The sequence below is a fragment of the Micropterus dolomieu genome, linkage group LG10 (genome assembly GCF_021292245.1).
Source record: "Micropterus dolomieu isolate WLL.071019.BEF.003 ecotype Adirondacks linkage group LG10, ASM2129224v1, whole genome shotgun sequence".
Lineage (NCBI taxonomy): Eukaryota > Metazoa > Chordata > Actinopteri > Centrarchiformes > Centrarchidae > Micropterus > Micropterus dolomieu.
The window spans coordinates 19,797,778-19,820,400 of NC_060159.1; the positions used below are offsets into that span (position 1 = coordinate 19,797,778).

A 22,623-nucleotide genomic window follows, 5' to 3' on the forward strand; every position below is an offset into this window, starting at 1 on the left:
ACACACAAATGTATTTCACCGTCACACCACAAAGCTTGTTCAATCATGTTTTTATCAACTTAGAAATACAGCAATAATTCGATCTATGTTAACTTTTAAGGACACCGTTTAACCCAAAAATCTACTGATCGACTCCAGACTGTCCAGAACTCAGCTGCCAGGCTTTTAACCAGAACAAAGAAATATGACCACATTACCCCTGTTTTAGCTTCATTACCCTGGCTCCCAGTATGTTTTAGAATTGACTTTAAAATTTTATTGGTCACTTTTAAAGCTCTTCATGGCCTCTCGCCTTGTTATATTTCTGACCTTTTAGTCCCATACACACCAGCACGTACCTTGAGATCCTCGGGCAGAGGTCTGTTGTCTGTTCCAGAGTCTCGACTGAAAACTAAAGGGGACAGAGCGTTTGCTGTCAGGGCCCCGAGGCTCTGGAACAGCCTGCCCGAGGAAATCAGGTCAGCTGATTCAGTGAACTCTTTTAAGTCCCTTCTTAAAACATACTTTTACAGGAGAGCCTTTCCCGATCTTATTTGACTTTTTATCCCTTTTATTTTATTCTATATTACTTATTTTATATTTATCTTAAATGTGTATTTTAGTCTTTTCTTTTCTTTATCTTGTATTGTTTTTGTATTATTGTCTTTTGGGTATTATTGTCTTTACACTTGTTATAGCACTTTGTAACTTGTTTTTTAAAAGTGCTCTACAAATAAAGATTATTATTATTATTATTATTATTATTATTATTATTATTAATAAACCTTTCTTTAAAACATATGATCAAAAGCTTATAAAATATGATGCATTATTATAGATCAAACAACACGCCTATATAAAAAGAAGTTAAATCCAGCACCATCATTAAAATGCTACTTACATGTTAAGTAATACAAATCCTTTAATATAATATTAATAATGAATCAAAAGGCTGTTCTGCAAAATGCATACTTCTACTTTTGATACTACTAAGTACAGGACTGATAATGCTGCTGTACCTTTACTTAAGTTAAATTATGAATGCGGGAATTTTACTTTTAATGGAGTATTTTTTTGTGATGCGTCGCTGCTTTTACTTAAGTAAACAATGGGAATACTTCTTCCACCACTGATCCATTCATACAGTAAATATCAGCCTCCCCTCAAAGCGCTATTTCTGATTTGCAACAAAGCATAATGCTCCTGTATCTTTGTGCTGAGATTTGATTCAAATTATTATTATTTTTCTCTTCAGTTAACAGCGTTAAGCCCTCAGATGTGGCTGTGCTATCCTCCATTGGACTTGATGTGAATAGGTGAGCACCGGTCTCAATCAAGTGATATTTGCACCACAAGGTCAACAGTGAGGAGACATAATCACACTGTGGTCTTTTCTTTTCCTACAGCACTGAACTGTTCACGGTGGTATCAAGACTCAGAGGTAAGATTCAAAGTTTTATTTTGTTGATTGTAGTGTTTATGAAGCCTAATACAAAATGTGTCTTAAATAATTTACTTAAATCTTTTAAAAAGTTAATTACTGCCCTCTTGGGATGTCCATGAATGCCTCACTCTTCACTCTTAATTTCTTTTCCGCTGCTTGATGGGAAAACTTCAGTATCTTTGCCGGTGCTAAATAAATAAATAAATAAAAATGTGACTTTCACTAGAATTGGCCTGCAGTCTAACTAGACAGTGTAATTCATCTGAAGAGGTTGATACGAGCTTCTATTACACTACTGTGTGCTATCTTTACTACACTGATATCTACACTTACTGTGATAATTAGAAACAGTGAACCCCAATACACTTGTCATTCACTTGGTCTGTGGTCTGTTATCTTGTTTGAAAGCCATTCATGAAATAAAAAGTACTGCCGGTACTTCATAGAGATAAAATACTGAGTGGCACAAAGCAGAAAGGTCACATTTGTTGATCGAAGTGTGCTTTAACATTGAATTTCTTCTGATTAAAGTGAATTTGCAGCCCTTCTATCACTGTAACCCAGTAATGTTTTCAAGTAATCAGTTAATTAAACAATTAATCATATACCAAAACTGTTACAGATTAATTTTCTGATTCAACTATTTGTTTAATTGGAAAACAAGCTCCGGGTTTTGTCGTGAAACTTGTGTTAATGTCCTTCCTTCAGAGTTGATGTCCCTGTTCAATCCTGAACTGATCAGTCCTATCTCAGAAGAACCCAACTTGTACGCCCCTCAGTTTGATCAACTCAGGTACAGACAGCACTTGTGACGCATGAGAAATATGCTAACTTTGACTCTTCCAGTGATTTGAAGACGTCGTGTCCTTGTTTTATTTGGTTTGTAGCACACTAGTGGAGCAGGCAAATGAACTGTCCCTCTATCTCCAAAACAATCAGGTAGGTGCTCCAGCGGCTGCACTCCCATGTTAAATGATACTTATCTTCTCAGCTCGGCCTCTTTTACATCTATGAGAGGTTGATGTTACTTGTGTTTCTCCTATAGGTCATTAATGTTGACAGAGATTGGAAGCTAGTCCTTCTATTTGTTCAGGTGAATGAGCTCTGTGCCTGTGAGCAGCAGCAGGTAAACACCAATCATTATTGATGAAATTATTGTTACGGAAAAACTACATGTATAATGTGCTAGAAGCTAAGACGCCAAATCACTTCTTTCTTTAAACTTTGTTGCCTCAAATACTGAAGTTACAGAGTCCAAGTTTTTTATTCCTATCAGTGTTAAGTCGTTAAAAAGTTACGTTCTATCTTGTATTTTATTTCACATATTTACCATTTACTGTAATTTGGTTTATATAATTACAACAACATCTTCTAAAAGGCCCAAAACAGCTAAAACAACCATGCAGAGGCAGGGAAATAATTAATGAAAAAATGCTTCCTTATAACTGACTGCTTCCTTATATTTTCTCACTTGTGCACAAATTATTACCTGACACGGAACCATGTTGTGTCAGAACCATGAGCACCCATAGTACCTCACAACAATTAGCAGTATTGCCAAGACAATATAAAAAAACATGTGAGACGTTTAGAGATGGATAAAAAGTTATGTCGTATTTGTTTGCAGGTTCAGTCTGTCATCAAAGCAGTGATTGAAGAGGTGGATGATGCTCTGCAGTTGCTGCACTCTCAGGTATATTTCAGATTATATACAGTATTTTCATTCAGTCTCTATTGCTGTATTTGCAATATTCACAGGTTTTACATTTTGTATCACCTCAATGTGTTACAGCTGATGCGGACCATTGTCAGTGTTGCACTGTGGGATGTAGAGAATGATAGTTTCCACAACAAGTAAGTTCACATGTAAAATTACACTATTTCTGGTGAAACATTGTTTCCTCATCTCTGCTTTATTAAAGTATGTTAGTTATATGTATCACACCACATCAAGACTTTTATCTTGTGACATCTGAACAGATGTTTTACAAAATGGCTCTAGTTTAGTAATTTAATCCATTTAATTTGTTCTGCGCAGCATATGGGATGTTGAAGGTGAAAAAGTTATTTGACTGTGAACTGAGTTACAACATTTAAATGAGAAAATAATTTTGAGGTGAGCTTTATAGATCAATATCATGACATGATTATTTTTTCTTGCCAATAGAATTCTATTTGATTTAGTGATACACTGTATTAGGGCCATCGTAGATTTAATAAATACAGACCCTGAGGAGGGGGAATTATATTTTGAGAATTAACTGAGATTAAAGTCGTAAATTTACGAGAGAATAACTTTGTTTTTCATTTATTAATGTTACAAGAGTCAGTGCAGACATAAGAAGACTTGAGCGTTCAGACAGGCAGGTATGAGGGACTGCATCTAAGCCACTTGAAAGCATGTGCCACAACTTAGTCATTTATAAATGTCTGCAGTTCTTCCCCAAATCTCTTTGAACAGAAGGAAGTCTCTCACAATACTGGTGAAAGTAGCTTAAATTTTATGGCTGTTTATATACCCTGCTTTTAATAGAGTTCAGAGCCTATAATAAAACAAGCACATCTAAAAATTTCTATATAGAGTTTTTTTTTATCACAAATGCTTTAATCCCGGAAATTGGGAGTTTTTTAATACATTTTTTAAAATCTACAATGGACCTAATATGCCAACTGTGTTTTTAACTGCTGAAGTGACGATGAAGCAGCATGACAGTACAGAACATCTCCGTAATCATTAGGTTTTAATTAGTAAATCTGTTTGGCTCACAGGATGTGCCCGTGCATGGAGACATACAGTGAAGGCGAAGTCAGACTTCTAAAGGTCATGCGGAGTCAAGCTCTGCAGGTTTGTCCATTATTCATCCCAAAATATCTGCTAGTACTTGGATGTTTTAGAAGCTGTGAAACTTTGTAGAGCTGAGTTGATACAAGTGAGTGTATAGTAAGTGCCCTTTTGGTAACATTTTCTTCTCAACTTTGTTTCAACGAGCAGGAGTCCTTGGGTGAGCTCATGGTAAAGAAGCGCTGGTACAGTGACAGAGATGACTTTAGTGTCATTCTGCAGGATGCACCTTTCATCACAGACCCTTCATCTGTCGCTGTAAGTTACAGGCAGTTACTTTCCCTCAACCCCTGAATCGTATAGTCTCTTTCACTTGCACCATTTTGCATCTCTTGTTAATCGTTACTGGTTCTGAGGCCAGTGCCGCTGTTTTAATTTTTCACAATGGACTTTAGAGACTAGGTTTTGGAGATCCTGGGTAGATAGTTTGCTTCATCAACCCCTTGACTCCTGATTTATGTTTATTAGGGGACACATTCAGTTTTTATGGTGAGAATGATTATAGATTTACAGCAGGAAAGCACAGGTGTCACTAATAACATTGTCTAAAGCAGCTAAATGGAAGTCAGCCATTGTAATTGTCATAATTTTCAAACCCTTTTCCTACTGTGAAATGTTAAAATGTCATCCGTGAAAACGTCCTATTGGAAAGCTAAAGCTAAAGTAGAACAGGTAGCATCTTTGGAGTAAAGTAAAGTAAAGTAAAGTAAAGTAAAAGGTAGCATCTTTGGAGTAAAGTAAAGTAAAGTAAAATAAAGTAAAGTAAAGTAAAGTAAAGTAAAAGGTAGTTTGGAAAATGGGATCCCTCATGGAACCTTGTTGGACATCTATGTTCTCTGTAGCAGATTAGGAGTCCCAGTGCTTTACACAAACATCAGTAATAGCCTCAAATTGTGACAACATCCTGTATCACCCATTAGTGCTCATCCTGTTGCTACCAGTAACAAGGTCCCCCACTGGAAACAAAGCCAAGATGTAAAATTTTAATGAAGACCAAAAGTCCCTATCTTCTGAGATAATGACAGTCCATGTCTGGATCTAACACATAGCACATTGTCTTTTTGAACAGAGTGGGAAGCCTCTCTCTGAGTCACAAGCATCACAACAAACTGACAAACTGATGGTGCAGATGTGGACTAACCTGGTGAGGCCTAAAAGCACATAGACACACAGACACACACACACACACACACACAAACAAACATACAGAGTCGTTGTTCTCTATGTCGCAAACATGAAGACAATGATGTCTTTCAGCTCCAGCCCACAAGTGGCCAACAAGACACGGAAGACAATGTAAAGATCATCGCATTGCCATGTCCAACTGAGGTGTGTAACTGTGCTAAAAACTCACACACATGCATGTTAACGTGTGTCATTAGATGTACTGTCTTGAAAATAGGTTTCAGTGTGCCATACTAATATTCTATCCTTCTTCTTTCCTAACACACCTCTTTTTCCTTGTTCCTCCTCCTCTCTCCGGCTATCTGGCTCCCTCTCCAAGGACCGGCCCTTCCTGAGGACAGAGGGAAACTCTCCTTCATATGACCACAGTAATGCCTCTCCTCTCATTCACCCAGTGAGTACTATCTGTAAGCTGAGACAGATGGCAGTTTATTCATTTATTTATTTATTTGATTGGGACAGTACATGTTAATGAACAAACATGGAATACATGCATGTAAACATATCGGATTGTAGCTACAAGCTAATTTCCATCCGTAGTCCCACGGGCTAAGATCACAAAGGTCATAAAACATTACAGAATAAAATTTACATCTGCATCATTTATCATTAAATTATTAAAAGTCCTATATACAATATTCACATAAAACTTAAAAATTCATTCAGTTCACAAACACTCATCCATATACAATTAATGAAACAAAACGAAAGAAAAAATAAATAAATAAAAAAAATTAAATAAGATACAGCATACCCATTAATGTGTGCAATTTTGATTTGCCCATAGCCATTTTTTCAGCTGGATTTCAGCATTGTACGCCTCCTGTTTAATTCTAACCGTGGATCTGCTCTGTGTGTCCGGTCAGTTTACAGGCACCGAGATGCCCTGCGAGGACCTCAGCCCCTCGCCCTCCACACCCACATCAGGTAAGATGGTTTACACCTACAGTACATGTTAGGCACCATGTCAGGCACCAGGGTGACTTTCAGTTGACTAGAAATAGTTAAATGATGTTTTTCTGGGACATTAAAGTAGTCAGGTAGATTTTATTTGTGTATACGGTATTCATGTTTCACGTTTCATGTATAGATTGTTTTTAAAACCAGCATAATTAAGCAGTGTCACACTGACATACAAAATATTTAATCTGATATTGTACAGACTTGAGCACAAAAATAAATACTGTTTTTATTTCATTTGACACTAATCTATTATATATATATATATATGTATATATATATATATTATAGCAATTTATTATTTGATTAATCATTTTTAGTCTTATGCCTACCTCTTATGTCATCTTTATTTTATAAAACTGCTTCTAATAATGTAATGTCTTCATTTCCTTATACTTTAATAGTAATTCCACAATATTTCTATCTAGTTTTATTGCAATATTATTATAGTTACACATATTGTAGAATTTCTCTCTGAAAGTCCTGTGCTGTGTAATTAATTTGGTTTTGCGTCTTCTGTATTTTCCCAGTCCATGAACTCAGGCCTGGAGATATCAAAGTAGTGGCTGCTGTGGGTGATTCTCTGACAGTGAGTCATTTTGTCAAAAAAAGAGAAATATTAGAACATAATACACTGAACAAAATTATAAACACAACACTTTTGCTTTTGCCCCCATTCATCATGACCTGAACTCAAAGATCTAAAACTTTCTTTATGTACACAAAAGGCATATTTCTCTCAAATATTGTTCACAAATCTGTCAAAATCTGTGTTAGTGAGCCCTTCTGCTTTGCCGAGATAATCCATCCACCTCAGAGGTGTGGCATATCAAGCTGCTGATCAGACAGCATGGGTATTGCACAGGTGTGCCTTAAGCTGGCAAAGGAGAAGTGCTCACTACCAGATTTGTGAACAATTTTTGAGAGAAATAGGCGAAAGATAGGAGAAAGATGAACAGAGGACAGTAGTATAACAGTATAATGAAATCACATTTTTAATATCTATTCTTCAGCAGTGGAAGACCCTGATATACTGCTGTTTATTCAGGGAAGGACATACACAATAAATTTTGAGAACTTCTGTTTTATTTCATCATGTTACTGAAACATGGTCCTGTTCTATCTGTAAGGCAGGGAACGGTCTTGCATCCAGCCAGAGCAACATCCTGGACGTCCTGCGACAGTACAGAGGTTTGTCCTGGAGGTAAGTCAACACTTTTCAACATAACTATCACACAACATTGCAGCATAATGCTTATGTTATATGTGTGTTGATATAAATGAGATTCTGTAGCCATATATTTCTTCGGTTGGAAAGTTGTTTTATATAATCATTTCACCAACACAATATTATGTGTTTATTTGCAGTATTGGTGGAGATGAAAACCTCACAACCGTCACCACGCTGCCCAGTGAGTCTTCCTGATCACTTATAAAGGGTTCAAATAACATGTTAACATTCATTTTTGTTGCTCTGGGATTGTCATTGCCACAGTTCACAATGAAATCCTTAATTTTTTACTATTATTCCTTTGTTATAACAGACATCTTAAAACATTTTAACCAAAACCTGACGGGCTACTCTGTTGGCACGGGCAAGGAGGAGACTCCTCAGTCTTTCCTCAACCAGGCTGTAGCAGGAGCTAAGAGCAGGTGAGTCTCATCAGAGGTTTTTAATCGCAGAATACCTGCTTATGTTGTAAGCTGACTTAAGCTCAGAAATTTGTACTATTAAATAAAGCTTAGTAAAATGATTAGACTCACCTTATAATCTCATGGAAGAAGAATACAATTAATTGAGTGTGAAACTTCATTCTGTTTTTGTAGTTAATTGCAAGAGAAATTTCCATATGTTAACAATGCATTATTTCTGCAATTTTAACTTATCTATATATATATAAGTATTTGCTTTAACATAAAAAGGATAAAAGAGCAATATAAAATTATTGTAAAAAACTGTATATACATTTCAATGTTAATTCTTGAATTTGGAATCACAATTAATCCTAAAGCTGAAAGGAAGAAAATTATCTATAAATAATTTAATAAATATTTGTCATTTAATTGTGATATTTTTTTTGTGTTTTAAGGCACATCCCATCACAGGTGCGAGCCCTGGTGGCAAGGATGAAGAATGACTCTGTAAGTTTATAAATAGATGTTTATTTTTGACCTATTAAATTTGCCAACTCCACTATAAAATGACCTTAAATGTTATGTCTACTTTAAATGAAACAATAGCAAAGAAATTTCCGCTTTTTAAAAGAAGTTACATAGACTAGCACAAAAAACACCACTTCATACTGCCTACGATCCCTCACATTCTTATTTCTCATACAGAGAATCAATTTTAAATCCGACTGGAAGGTGATCACCATTTTTGTTGGTGGAAATGACATCTGTGAGCACTGTTACAACTCTGTGAGTATTAAGATGGAGTAAAAATTCACACATCATTTCTTGGAGGGGCCTAAAGTCACACATTAAAGTGTTTCTTCTCTTTACAGCTTCTCTACTCTGTAGAGAATTATGTTCGTAATATTCGCGACAGCCTGGATTATCTCCACAAAGAGGTAAAATCTACAGACATTTTCCAGGTATATGTTGGTCTGGTTGATTGTTTGTTAGCATTAATTGAGCTTGTCTCTGTCAGGTGCCTCGGGCTCTGGTGAACTTACTAGAACCTCTTCATATAACCCCACTGAGAGAAATGCACATGGATGCTTCCCTTAAATGCCCAACTTGGCTGGTAAAGTGAGTACCACTTTTCTCTGTTTGTCTTTGATTCAAGCTCATGTGCACCCATTTTGACACCAATTATCATTTAATAAATATGAATAATATAACTATAATAAACACCGTGTTGTCTCTCCTTTGCCAGTATTCTGTGTCCTTGCGTTATCTTACCAAAGGCCAACTCTAAAGCTCTTCAAATGTTGGAGGACCTCAATAGAAGCTATCAGGTAGGAAAGACCAAAGAAACTGTACTATGATTAAAGTTAAAGTAAGAGTCCAGTTCATCCTCGGGCACTGACACCTTGTTTTTCTTTCTTTAAGCGTTTACTGCATGAGGTTGTGGAGTCAAGCCGCTATGACACTCGCCCAGACTTCACTGTGGTCATCCAGCCTTTCTTCAGAGAAATCATCGTCCCCAGATTGCCGGTCAGTGTCACTCACATGAGGACTACACAGACTTTATGGGAGTTTGGTCCATCAGTCAACTTATCCAATATCTAACCACAGCTTTAGCACCAGAACCATGACAATATTTCTGCTACATTGTACAATGTTTTGCAGTGTGTCAGCATAAAGCATATAAATGTCTCTAAACAAACCTGGAAGATTTAGACAGCAAGGATTCGTTCAACATTTTGGGAAATACTCTAAATATCAAGCTACAGGAAACCACTAGCCAGGCTCTGTTCAATGGTACTGGTTACGTTTGTATTTATCAAGATGTAACATATTATTAAGTGAGATTTACAGGTGTGTTGATCAGCAGAGTTTCCTTGTGTTTTCAGTTGTTATGCTAAGCTAACCAGGTGCTGGGGGTAGTTTTAAATTTACATACAGCCATATCAACCCTCTTAGCTAACTCTTGACAAAAAGGCAGATATATTATTTCTGTATTTACAAAAATGTTGATCTATTCCTTTGGCATTAACTAGTCAATATAAACAAAAGAAGTTAATTATGAGCCTAACTACTCATGAAAAATTGTGTCCATGCATTTAAAGACTTTTCGTGGGACAGCCTCTATGCTGTAGCCTGCACCATATTGCATTCGCCAAACTTCTCCCCTGTGTAGCCCTGCAGTTTACTGGTCTGATTGATAAAAAATAGTCCTTAAGGTTCATACATTTACCATACGGTTTCAACAGGATGGCCGCGCGGATCGCTCCTTCTTCAGTGCTGACTGCTTCCATCTCAGCCAGAAGGCCCAGACGCAGATGGCTCGCTCCCTCTGGAACAACATGGTAAATATCTGAGATCAAGAAAAAGATTTTACAGTATTTTGTGCATATTTCATTTTTTTGTGGATTCATTTAACTAATTGTAGTGTCAGTAAATTAAGTTCCCCTTCGAGGGAACTCAAACTGTGTCGGTGACGACACTATGGGAACGCCTCTGGGCGTGGCAGGGCTGAAATCATGAATGAAACTACTCCAATCCTATTGGCGTTGCTAGAACGGTAGCGTGTGACGGCGTAACTGGAGGAGTATATAAGCACGCCGGCACACCGGACACATCAGCTTTTTTCTATTCATCAGGCACTCTGGCATGTTTGAGACTACGAAGAGAAAAGTACAACTACGAGAGGAATTTTCTTACCTGGAAGGAAGTCTGGCAGAGGAGATAGCTTGTGAGCAGTTCAGGCAGTGGGGTTTTCCCCTGCCCGCGCTACATCACGGCTGGGGACACTCATGACCTGTGTGTGTCTTGTCTGGGGATGCTGCATGCCCAGGCAGCTGTCGAGGGGGCTGCTTGCGGCCATTGCGAGGCCCTGCCCCTGAGGGTGCTGAGGTCCCGTGCGGCTCTTTTCTCCGAAGATGGCCGGATGCGCTCTCCCCGTGGCTCGGGCCCTGCGGTCGCTGAGGCGGCGTGGCGGCTTCGGTCATGGGGGTCCCAGCGCGACATCTCCGAGGGCATCGGGACTGCCAAGGCTTTTTCCAGTTCCTCGTCTGCTGGCTCCGACTCCCCTCTTCCCCGTTTGGGAGCCTGCTTCTCGGCTTCTCCCGCTCGAGGTGTGAGCCCGGAGAGGCTGCGGTTGTCTGGTTCTGAGGAACTGGATGTGCTCAGCATTATGGAGGAGGAAGACTTCCGGGAGCCGGACCAACGTCATCAGTCAGCACCCAGCTATGATGAGCTCTTGGAGGTGGTGACACGGGCAGTTGGCAAGCTCCAGCTCGATTGGCCGCAGGCTGTGCCAGACATACACGCTGCGAGTAAGCTGGATGAGCGTTTCCTGCGGCGTCGCCTCCGCGCCAGTCTCTGCCTTTCTTCCCAGATTTGCACGACGAGTCATGCAAATCCTGGGGCAAGCCCTTCTCAGCACGTCTGACTACTCCCCCGCTCCGGGTTTACAGCGACGTTGCAGGGGTTAAGGGTTTCGGCTGTGGGACGATGCCCCAGTGCCTCAAGTGCCTCTGGGGAGGCTTTCACTGGTCGTGCGCTTCCTCCGTGGAGCCTGGAGGATGAGACCCGTCACTCGTTCCAGGGTTCCCACTTGGGACCTGGCAGTGGTTCTCGAAGCGCTGGCTGAGGCCCCCTTCGAACCTCTGGAGTCGGCTGAGGCCAAGCACCTGACCCTTAAGATGGCCTTTCTCCTCGCTATCACGTCTCTGAGGAGGGTGGGGGATCTCCAGGCACTTTTGGTTTCTCCTTGATGCCTCGTGTTTGCCCTGGGGAGGTTCAGAGCCATCCTGCACCCCTGTCCGGGCTATCTCCCTAAGGTTCCGTCCAGTTTGGCAGGGTCCACGGTGCTGCAGGCGTTTCATCCCCCACCTCATGTGACAGCGGAGGACGGGAGACTTCATCTGCTCTGCCCTGTCAGAGCGCTGAGTATTTACACTCTGAGGTCCTCCCGGTGGAGGAAAGCAGACCAGTTGCTGGTGTGTTTCGGGTCCCCCAAGGCTGGGCTCCCCGCTTCCAAACACACGATCAGCAACTGGATCATTCAGACTATTTCCCTGGCCTATCAGGTGCGCGGGTTACCTTCACCTATGGCCGTAAGGGCTCACTCTACTCGAGGCATGGCGGCCTCTAGGGACCTCCTCGCAGGGATTTCGCTCCAGGATTTGTGTGAGGCAGCTGGCTGGGCCACTCCTCACACTTTCATCCGGTTTTACAGTCTGGACCTTCCTTCTGCACCTGGCACCCGTGCGCTCTCCATTTTGTCGTGCCAATGGGTTACTGCATGCTGGGGGCAGGCGGGGGTTTCAGCGCGGCCTAGTGGGTATCTCGTTCCCATAGTGTCGTCACCGACGCAGTTCGAGTTCCCTCGAAGGGGAACGTCTCGGGTTACGTATGTAACCCTCGTTCCCCTTCTAGGGGAACGAGACACTGCGTCAGTCCACCACACCTCACCCCGCCTGGAGTGCCTTGCTTCATAGCAAAGAGCTGATGTGTCCGGTGTACCAGCGTGCTTATATACGCCTCCAGTTACGCCGTCACACGCTACCGTTCTAGCAACGCCAATAGGATTGGAGTAGTTTCATTTATGATTTCAGCCCTGCCATGCCCAGATGCGTTCCCATAGTGTCAGCACCGATGCAGTGTCTCGTTCCCCTTCTCGGGGAACAAGGGTTACATATGTAACCCGAGACGATCTCCCAGGGTATATTGGTCTGCATCATAATAATGTGAATATACATATTAGTTCAAGATTACTTTTCACATGGCTCTACAAGTGTTGTTCTTTGCCCTCACTATGTGTGTAGTTGCACTATAATACAGTAAGCACAACACATTTCTAATTCATGTTGTAGACAGGAGTTGGACTTTGTGTTCACTGGAAAATAATTGTGAAACTGTGCAAACAGTAATGGACAACAAATTAAATGATAGAATTACAATTCAGTAAAGGCCATTGGCAAGGCTTAGACATAGGCATTGTAAAGATGAACTGGTCTAATAACACGTTTCTGACTTGTAAATAGCGTTCATGTTACCTTCCAAGACGTAACTACGTCTAGGAAACTCTGGCTATATCCAACTTGGCACTTATTAACACAAAGGTGCCTGAAAACCAAACAAATATGGATGCCAAAGACTGTTGTTCAGTGTAATTAAACCCAAATTTAATGCATATGGTGTTATTTTGTCAATGCACAGTATTGCTCAACCAACTCTATACAACCATCTTGATGAACTGAACGTTCGCAAGTCATTAACATGGCAATTTTTCCAGACTTCTTATTTCACATGAATATTGTTCATTACATTAAGTCTCCATAAGAAGTACAGCACAGTAATGACAGTAAAAGGACAGTAAAGTATAATGACTAACTTGACTGCTGGTGGCAGTTGATTTCAGCTGAACATTCAGCACACCACTACCTTAAAATACAGCGACTATTAACATGATAAAGTGCTTTCATTATGATATGACATTTAATGTAACAATGTATTTCAAATTAAAATACTTAGCTGTCACTTTTCTCTTGTTTTTCCAGCTGGAACCTCTGGGCAATAAGACTTTCACACAGGATTTTACTGCAGACATAAATCTAAAATGTCCTACCAAGGTAGGGAAGTGTGTCATTGCTATAAATGCTGGTGAATGTGTTTTTTGGAAATTCTGCGTTAAATGTATATAGCCTAATGTTTTTGAATGTACATGTCATCATTTCTATATTTTGAAACTGCAAATTCACTGACTGCCATCATGTAATGTAAGTTCTTTCCTTTGTCTACAGACTTCACCATACATCCGGACATATAACAACAGCAATTACAAATATGCTGGTCCCTCTCCAACACCTGGACCTATCACAGTAAGTGTGTAATCTCTATCTGAGAGGCTGATAAGTGACTGGTAGTAGGCTACAAATAAAATGTAATGTGATGTAATGTCTAACAAAACTAAAGACCTGAATTAAGTTAACATTTCACAGGAATTAAAGTTGTGTTTAAGCAATTAGACTAACTTCAAGTTTTTCGTGATAGTAAAGAAATTTGATATTTGAGATTTTGGAGTGCAGTATTTTTACATAAAAATAAACATCTGTTACATTCAAGCCCTTGCTAAACGAGTTTACATAATGGTGATGAAGCCTATCACCACCAGGTAAATATCTGTATTTCATACCAGAGCATTTAAATCTGGTCTCTGTAGAGACATTCCTAAGCGGTAGGGGCACGTTTTATTCGTTTTCCAGTAATCAAGGGGGGAGCAACCCAGAGCCATGTTGCGCTCCATGATCTGCCATTGCTGTAAAATAAAGTAGTTTGTGTTAATATTCTTTGGCAATGTTGTTGTCTGCAGTCAAGCCATGCAACTGTGTCTCTACAGGGCTCTGGAACAACTGTAGAGACAGGGTAGGTAACTAGGAATATGGCAGAGCCTATGGCGGAAAAATCTAAGAAGTGTCTGTGAAGTTTCTGATGCTCCAGATAAAAAAGAAATTTGGCATTCAGAGGAAGGATACAATCAAAAAGGCAAAGCAATGAACAGCGAGGACAAACTATTGGTGTAGCTTTTTACTGTAGGTTGATATTTGTAAAATATTTGGAGCAGGCTATGTAGCTACTACATTTACTGAACTGCTCTCACCTGCAGGCATCATAAACACACGACAACAGTGTTTGTATAATTATTCTCACTGCCAGAAAGGAAAACAAAAGTTTTGCAAGTGTAATGATGTTCAAGTAATTTATCAAGGGAAAAGGCCATTCTCATTCTCTCTTTCATACAATTATAAAAATTGGATATGTTTGGGTTTGGGATTTTTGGTTGCACAAAATAAGCACACAGTATAAAAACATCTCTCTGGGAACTTGTTTTTCTCAATGTGTTTAAGTTTTCCATTTTCCATCCAAAACAATTGCAAACATAACACTGTTCAGCTCTGTACAGACAATAAAGGAAAAGAAAAAGAAAAGACAGAATAACACAAAATACATGATTCTCTAAAGGCACATCTGTCAAAGATTGCACATCATTTTGAGTCAGTTATCACAGAATCCCAACAATAACCACCATAGCTGGGTAGGCCTCAGCATCTTATATACGTACTTCATATAAAAGCTCTTGTTAAAATGCCAGATTCATTCACCTTTACATTTTCGATAAAGGTTTTCCGCATTTTTTCAAGTTAGCAGTCTTGGATTGTATAAGACAAGTCAAGAGGTCTAGCGAAATATGCTCCATTATTGTCCTACACCAACCATAGATTGTGGGAGCCTTACAGGAAATCCATTAAGGTAGTATTTTTCTTTGCACAGAATGTCAAGATGTTAAACTATTTTCTATGATGTACATGGGAAGAGATACTGGATCCAGTTCATGCACAGTTCCCAAAATGTTCTGCATTTCTGGACAGTTTGTCATTTGGAACAGGTTCAAAGACACTGTGTAAGGCTGCCAGTATTTGTTTTGCATTCAAGGCACAATAAAGAGATGGTGAGCTTAGATTTGGAGAGGCGATAAATAGTACTCTGAATAGTATTTTGTTGATTGCAATTTTTTTGTATTGTTCCAGATCTCTTCCCACATATGTTCTGTAATCTCTACACCCAGTTCTCTCTCCTAGGTCAGTCTCAGCTCCCAAAAAACAATGGCAGGATAGTCCCCCAGAATGTTGTACAAGACACTGATTGATGTATTTACTGTACAAAATATCTGCTTTTCAATTTCAGACATGAAATCAGTTAATAAAGACTTTTTTTTCCTTCATATAATTTCTTATCTGAAAGAAACAAAAAAGGTTGCTTCTGGATATGTCACATTTTTTCTGTTGAAAGGCTAAAGAACAGATAAAGCCATTTGACAAGGTTAAACAAAAAAACATATCAGGAAGTCATTTTACACATATTGACTTTTCCTTTTTCTCAGAACTGGGGAAGTGACTTTTCCTGTGTGGACCTTGCTCCCTCTGACACTGTGCCAACTTCAGGTGAGACGGACAGTCGTCTCTGCAGACAGTTGATATGTGATTCAGTGTCCTCTTTTATCTACAGTTAACAAGATACGAACACAGAAAGTGTGGTGTACAAATATGCACCACCAGTGACACTGATAATGAAAGGGCTGAAATAAACTAATAGAACAGTTGTCACCTGGATTGTTTCAATTTGCTACGTTTATAAACGTTTGCTGTTAAGATAAATTAAATGTAATATAATCATATTTAAATTACACACATAGTGGCTTTAAACTGAGGGAAAATGGTTTCAGGAAGCAGAGACAAAGTTCTTCAAATGCTGAAAATAGGAGCTGGTTTAGTGCTTAGTATTGTTTTGCATAGGGATCATTTTTATGGTTCATCTTGATGTCAGTGGGCTGAATCTCTTTTATGTATTTTATCTGTAGTTCATACACTGAGACCAGCAGACATCAAGGTGGTGGCAGCACTGGGAGACTCCTCAACGGTTAGTGTTGTAACACAGTGATTCTTATTATATATATTCTTTTCAATAAGAAATAAATAAAATATATCATTAATATATTAGAAAATCACACATATTTTACCTAACTTGAGCAGCAACAGATAATAAGCACTTCATAGGCATTTGTTTTTTGTTATATAATATGGAATTGAAGGTGAAATATTCAATTGCAATTTAGCACCAACCATGAACCTGTTGGTATCAACTATACAATGTCATTGAACTATGAACTTGCTAATCAGTTTGTTATCAGCCAGATAGCTTGCACCAGTGATGATCATCCCTTTTATGTTCAGGTGTTTAGTCTTTGATGGAAGACTTATCTTTGTCAGCGTTTCACTTTCCTCACTGTCCTCTGCAGCATTTAGACTTTATTTTTCTGAGTCTTTATACGTGGTTTCTTTGTCCTCTGTTCACAGGCAGGCACTGGCGCCAAAGCAAATAACCTGTTGAACCTCAATAAAGAGTATAAAGGAGTATCATGGAGGTACGAAAAGCCTTGTGTGTGAGGTTTACATTAACCATCACATTTTATTTTTATGAACTGCGCTGATGTTTGTGGGTTTTTTCTTGCAGCATTGGAGGGGATCAGACTCTGGAGACTGTCACAACACTACCAAGTGAGTTTATGCCACTTGTTAAGCAAACCATAGTTTCTGAGTCACTATATCTGACAGGGATATTTCTAGTATTGAAAATCTATCAGACATTTTTTGCCTTAATATGGAGCAGTTACTAAATGACACAAACCATTTTGTGCTTAATGTACAGGTAAGTGTGATTTAACAGAATCTGTTGTGTTCCTCATATATAGGATTTTCTTTTAGGTCCACATCAGTCATGTGAGTCATGTACAGATAGTGTGCCTTTCTCCACGGCTTAATTAATAATTAATTAAGCTGTTAATTAATAACATTTTCCATTTTTTTTCGGTTCCTCTAATATGACTTCTAATTTTGGTTTTCAGCAGATGGATTCATCTATCAGGACACTTGCCCACAAATTGAGCGGAACATAAAGCAATATTAGGGCACTCATTTGCTAATGCTTAAATCTCACAAACACTGCACCTACTGATGTTCAGGTGGCATTTATCAGTTTAAAATAAGCAATTATTGCTAAAAACATTTGTACAGTTGAGCGTTTGGTGAATCCGATTTGGAACACAAGCAGATGTTTTAGATAAGAATAAAAATTTCTTGGATGAGGCCCGATGACTGCTGTTTCTTAGACAAACATAACACAGTAACTGGGAGCATAACAGCCTTCACTGGTTGTCAGTTGACCAGCTGAAGAGCTGTAATGTAGCAGGCTTTTACTGCTAGACTGAAAGAAACTAGCTGTACACTACTTCTCAGCTGGTGCTCAATCATTTTTCTTCTGTATCACCTCAGACATCTTGAGGAAGTTCAACCCCTCTTTAAAGGGCTTCTCCAAAGGCCAGGGATCAAGACAGAAGGGCTTCAACATGGCTGTAGCTGGAGCTAAGACCTCGTATGTGCATATTTGTTTACTACCTCCGCCTGAGTAAAGCTTTTGAAAGACCCATTGTCATCTCTGAAGCGCCTGCTGACTGTATTTGTTCTGTTACAGAGAGATCCCACTGCAAGTCCAAGATCTCATCAAGGCAATGAGAGAAAATAAGGTAAGACTTCCCCAAAACTAAGTCATTTAAAAATGGCTGTAGTGTTTACCTCTTTAAGTCTCTGTTCTGTTTCTGTACATATGCCACACAGGAGGTGGATTTTGAAAAGGACTGGAAACTTGTGACAATATTTGTCGGCGGAAAGGATCTTTGCAATTACTGCATAGACCAAGTAAGTGTTCCTTAAAATGCATGCATTATACATAAATACACGTGTGTGTATGTTATAGAACTGCAGTAAAAACCATGCTTTACGTATCTCTGCAGAATAATCTATCACCCAAAAACTATAGCCACAATCTTATGCTGAGTTTGGACATGTTATACAAAGAGGTGAGATATTACATGCTACAAGTTATTGTCATCTGCTGTCCTCGTCAGTACATGTGGGTAATGTTTTTTCTGCTCCCCTCTTCTCTCTCTGTATGTTTAGGTGCCAAGGCTGTTGGTTAATGTTGTGGAGCTCTTGCAGATAGATCCACTAAAATCAGTTAAGAGGAACACGCTTGGCTGTTCCCTTATGCAGAGGTTTGTTTTGTTGTTTTTCATGTAGAACATTTAAGGTGACTTGATTTTAAATATATAATCCATATTTTCACATTAACAATCACATGAGTGTGTGTAATGCAAAAGGTGTTGCTCGTGGTTCCCCTCAGCTCTACAGACTTTTTTGTTTTAGCATCTTTCAGCATATTGTAACTCCAAATAGATCGTTATGTTGGTCTGTATCTGCTGGATGTTTAAATAAGCAACAGGTTTGCAATATCAACTTAAAATGTGCCAGCGCTGTGTTTAAAGCTTATGCTGCCCTTGAGTGGTAAAAAGGAAACAATCAGTGGATGCAGGTTTAAACCTCCAAAAAATAATACTGGTGTGGTTTCCCCTTAAAGATTAAAATCTAGTCAAGACAAAGGTTATTTATCGAGCATGTCAGAAATATGAAGATTTTTTCAAGCTGATGTGAACTAAAAGAGACAAGCTTTCCGAAATTGGTAAAACAGAAGTTAGTAAAGCGCTATCGATTAGATTATAGGTATTCAATATTTGTGTTGATCTCTTGGTAGACGTTATGATTAATTTGCAGTTAACACAATATTATAGCCTAAAAGTTTTCATTTCCACTTGAAGATAACACATACACACATCCTTCCAAGCAGATGCCCCCGGTTTCTGGGAACATTTGAGATGTTGCAAATATATCTGCTTCAGTTGTTATGAGACACAGACAATTACTTCTTACAGTTCTTGTTACTGCAAACTATAGAACCGTGATCAGTCAAGGATTTAATTTGGAATTCAAGGAGTTTGGCATGAAAAAGGAAGACCAAAAAGGAAGATCCCAAATCAAAGAATCTGTGCAAAGATCCTTCCTCTTTTTTTTTTTTTGCAAAAGGAAAATAAACAGGAAGCTGTTTTTTACAGAACCAGTTGTCCCTGTGTTATCAACCCAGCTGAAAATTCCCCAGAGCTAGAAGAGATTAAAAGAATCAATCACGAGTATCAGGTAAAAGCAAAGACCTCTTTTAATCATTTAAATATTTTCAAAAAAGGGGGTTTCCTCTAATACCTCCAATTTCGTTTTTTGTTCCCAGGCTGAGACCCAGCATCTTATTTCTGGAAATCGCTACGACGACAGAGAAGACTTTGCTGTTGTCCTCCAACCCTTTTTACAAAATCTCTTCATCCCTCATATTGGAGTAAGTTACAGAGACATACAAATGTATCCAAGCAGGTATCCACAGACAAATAATGAAAATCGAATCTTTTCACCAGGCAGGTGAGGCTGACCCGAGTTTCTTCTCTGTGGACTGTTTCCACATCAGTGAGCGAGCTCATGCTGAGATGGCCATTGCCCTGTGGAATAACATGGTGAGCATGGCGCAGCAATGGACCAAACTGCAGCACTGTGATCAGTGTTTGCAAGAGTTTTTTAGGTTTTACAGATTTTTTCTTCCTGTGTTGACAGCTTGAGCCTGTAGGCAGAAAGCAGGCCTACAACAACTTCACATATGACCGCTCCAAGATTCACTGTCCCTCTGAGGTATGTGCCGAGATTTCTGAAGCCTGGGGAGAAATCCCACTGCTCACAACTCATGTTTTGATTGATTTACAAAACTGGATCTAATTATTTATCAATTAGAGTTGAGTTTTAACATCATCTTATTGTTCAGTCACCAAAGTTGTTGAATATAAAATAAATAAATAAGTCAAGGTCAAGGTCAAAGTTTATTTATATAGCACGTATATAAACAGTCACTACTGCTGTACAGATACAGAGAACAGCATAAGATAAAAAGCATAATAAATAGCCGAATAAAACCCTTCTAAAACAGAACATTCCAAAAACAATAAAAACAGACAACAGATAAAAACAATAACAACAATAAAATGTCACAGCTCAACATGTGTTAAAAGCCAGTGCAAAAAGATGTGTTTTTAAAAGTGATTTAAAGCTCTCAATAGAGGTAGCTGCTCTAATGTTGAGAGGAAGAGAGTTCCAGAGCTTAGGACCTGCTACTGAAAAAGCTCTGTCGCCTCTGGTTTTCAGTCTAAAAGCAGCTGGTCAGTGGACCTGAGTGCTCTGACTGGAGTGTGCAAAATCAGCATATCAGATAAATATGATGGTGCCAGCCCATTAAGAGATTTAAAAACAAACAATAAGCTCTAAAAATGGATTCTAAAAACGACACGCAGCCAGTGGAGAGATGACAGTACAGGGGTGATGTGGTCACTGCGCCTTTTCCCTGTCAGCAGGCGTGCAGCCGCATTCTGAACTACTTGTAATCGGCGAACTGAAGACTGATCAAGGCCATAGTACAATGAGTTACAATAGTCCAGGCGATTTGTGATCAGGGCATGCACAACTTTTTCCAGTTGGCTATGGGGCAGGTAAGACTTGACCTTCCCAAGAAGTCTGAGCTGACTTCATAATAAAGTTATTATGACAGACAAAAATTGTTATATAACCATTAACATAACATTTTTAAAACTCAGGTGAAATATCATAAACTATAATAGGACCATTATGGAAATAAGTTATTTGAACTTTAAGTAAATCTTGTGTCTCACTTTTTAAATTTTATGTGCCGTTTAAGGTTTGTTTTATTTTTGAATATGTGGAAAAAGATAAAACTAAACCATTCTACGATATCATAACTGCTTTCTTTTCACAATAGCAGCAGAAGTTAAACAGAAATTACTTCACTCTGTTATTGGAAAAAAGCAGGATGAAATGACATTTCATAAATAATGAGCTTGATTATTCAACAATTTTATGGTTTTATATTATGTATATTTTAGTCAAAACAGCATCTATTACATAACGTTTTATATATTTCATATTGAAAATTTTGTGTCTCCATTTTTCTCAACTCATCAGCATCACCATAATCCCTGAATTGAAGTGTAGGTCTCTGTGGTTGAATCTTAAGTATATTCGGGCACAACTGCAAAAAGATTCTTTGACACATTTTATAATGAGCTGTTGTTTGTTTTCTATAGGCCAGTCCCTTCATCTTCACTAAGATCAACAGCCTACGAAGCCCAGCTGTGACCCCCACCCCCACCCCCAGCTCCAGTCCTGCACCAACCATCCCTGTGCCCAAGTGTCCCTCCTCTATGCCAGTGTGGGTGCCAGTGATTGTGGGAATTGTCAGTTTACTGGTTGGCATTACTGCTGCCTGGCTAATTCTCTCTCGCAGTCAGCGTCGGAAAAACAAAGTGGAGAAAACAGTAGAAATGAGAGGAACTGGTTTTTAATGCAGCTGTTTGTATCAAATTATTGTCAACAGTATATCTAAGTCTTAAAGCAGCATCAAGCAAATGTTGGCAACTAGAGGGCAGAAAGACAGTAGACTTCAGATCAAACTTTTGCTGCTAATTCTGCTGTTTCACTTGAGGCAGGTAGTAAACAGTAAGTAAGCGGTGTCAGTGTGAGCTTTTGAAACTCAGCTCTCGACAAAATCATGTTGCTCAAAGAACAAACCGTCAAAACAATGAGCTTAACCGAAAGCTGCATATAGTTGTAGATTGAGATTCAGATCTTCCGCTGGGATGGCAATACTAGCAGCCTGTTCATGTTCTAGAGACTAAAGTGATTAAATGTCTACTCTTTTTACTTACTTAATGGTGCAGAAAGTATGATATATATTTGTAATTTTTATACTACACAGAAATAATGAAATATTCTATATGTAAATGTCTAATCCAGAAGTTTGTAAATTTCTCTTTCCTTTATTTATTGATAAAATAATATTGCCACAACATCTGAGTCATGGTTTGATGGTAAATGCTCTGTACTTGTATAGCGCCTTTCTAGTCTTTTCGACCACTCAAAGCACTTTTACACTACATCCACACACTGAGCCTAAGTGCTCAAACAGAAACTAACATTCACACTCGCTCATACAACTCGGGTTTCAGTATCTTGCCCAAGGACACTTCGACACGCAACCAGGG

General features: G+C 38.9%; 1 protein-coding gene across 1 annotated transcript; it reads left to right on the top strand.

Moving 5' to 3' along the window:
• Nucleotides 1–1,087: 1,087 nt before the first annotated feature.
• LOC123978239 (phospholipase B1, membrane-associated-like) lies at nucleotides 1,088–22,206 on the top strand. The gene is made up of 41 exons (XM_046061406.1): nucleotides 1,088–1,124; nucleotides 1,235–1,295; nucleotides 1,386–1,420; nucleotides 2,132–2,216; nucleotides 2,311–2,374; nucleotides 2,469–2,549; nucleotides 3,051–3,116; nucleotides 3,216–3,277; nucleotides 4,193–4,268; nucleotides 4,416–4,523; nucleotides 5,335–5,409; nucleotides 5,523–5,594; nucleotides 5,770–5,844; nucleotides 6,317–6,377; nucleotides 6,941–6,999; nucleotides 7,541–7,614; nucleotides 7,779–7,822; nucleotides 7,955–8,063; nucleotides 8,501–8,552; nucleotides 8,751–8,831; nucleotides 8,918–8,983; nucleotides 9,064–9,164; nucleotides 9,292–9,373; nucleotides 9,468–9,572; nucleotides 10,292–10,387; nucleotides 13,586–13,657; nucleotides 13,829–13,906; nucleotides 15,967–16,027; nucleotides 16,444–16,502; nucleotides 16,940–17,007; nucleotides 17,097–17,140; nucleotides 17,915–18,014; nucleotides 18,114–18,165; nucleotides 18,257–18,337; nucleotides 18,433–18,498; nucleotides 18,599–18,693; nucleotides 19,588–19,669; nucleotides 19,758–19,862; nucleotides 19,939–20,034; nucleotides 20,132–20,206; nucleotides 21,667–22,206. The coding sequence occupies exons 1-41, from the start codon at nucleotides 1,088–1,090 to the stop codon at nucleotides 21,922–21,924; spliced, it is 3,219 nt and encodes a 1,072-aa protein (XP_045917362.1). The 3' UTR covers nucleotides 21,925–22,206.
• Nucleotides 22,207–22,623: the final 417 nt, after the last annotated feature.

Excerpts from the sequence above, each read along its gene's own strand:
- LOC123978239 (XM_046061406.1), top strand. The coding sequence starts at position 1,088 with ATGGGAATACTTCTTCCACCACTGATCCATTCATACA. Across the intron at positions 1,421-2,131 it reads GGTGGTATCAAGACTCAGAG|AGTTGATGTCCCTGTTCAAT; the intron begins GTAAGATTCAAA and ends TCCTTCCTTCAG. Across the intron at positions 3,117-3,215 it reads TGCAGTTGCTGCACTCTCAG|CTGATGCGGACCATTGTCAG; the intron begins GTATATTTCAGA and ends AATGTGTTACAG.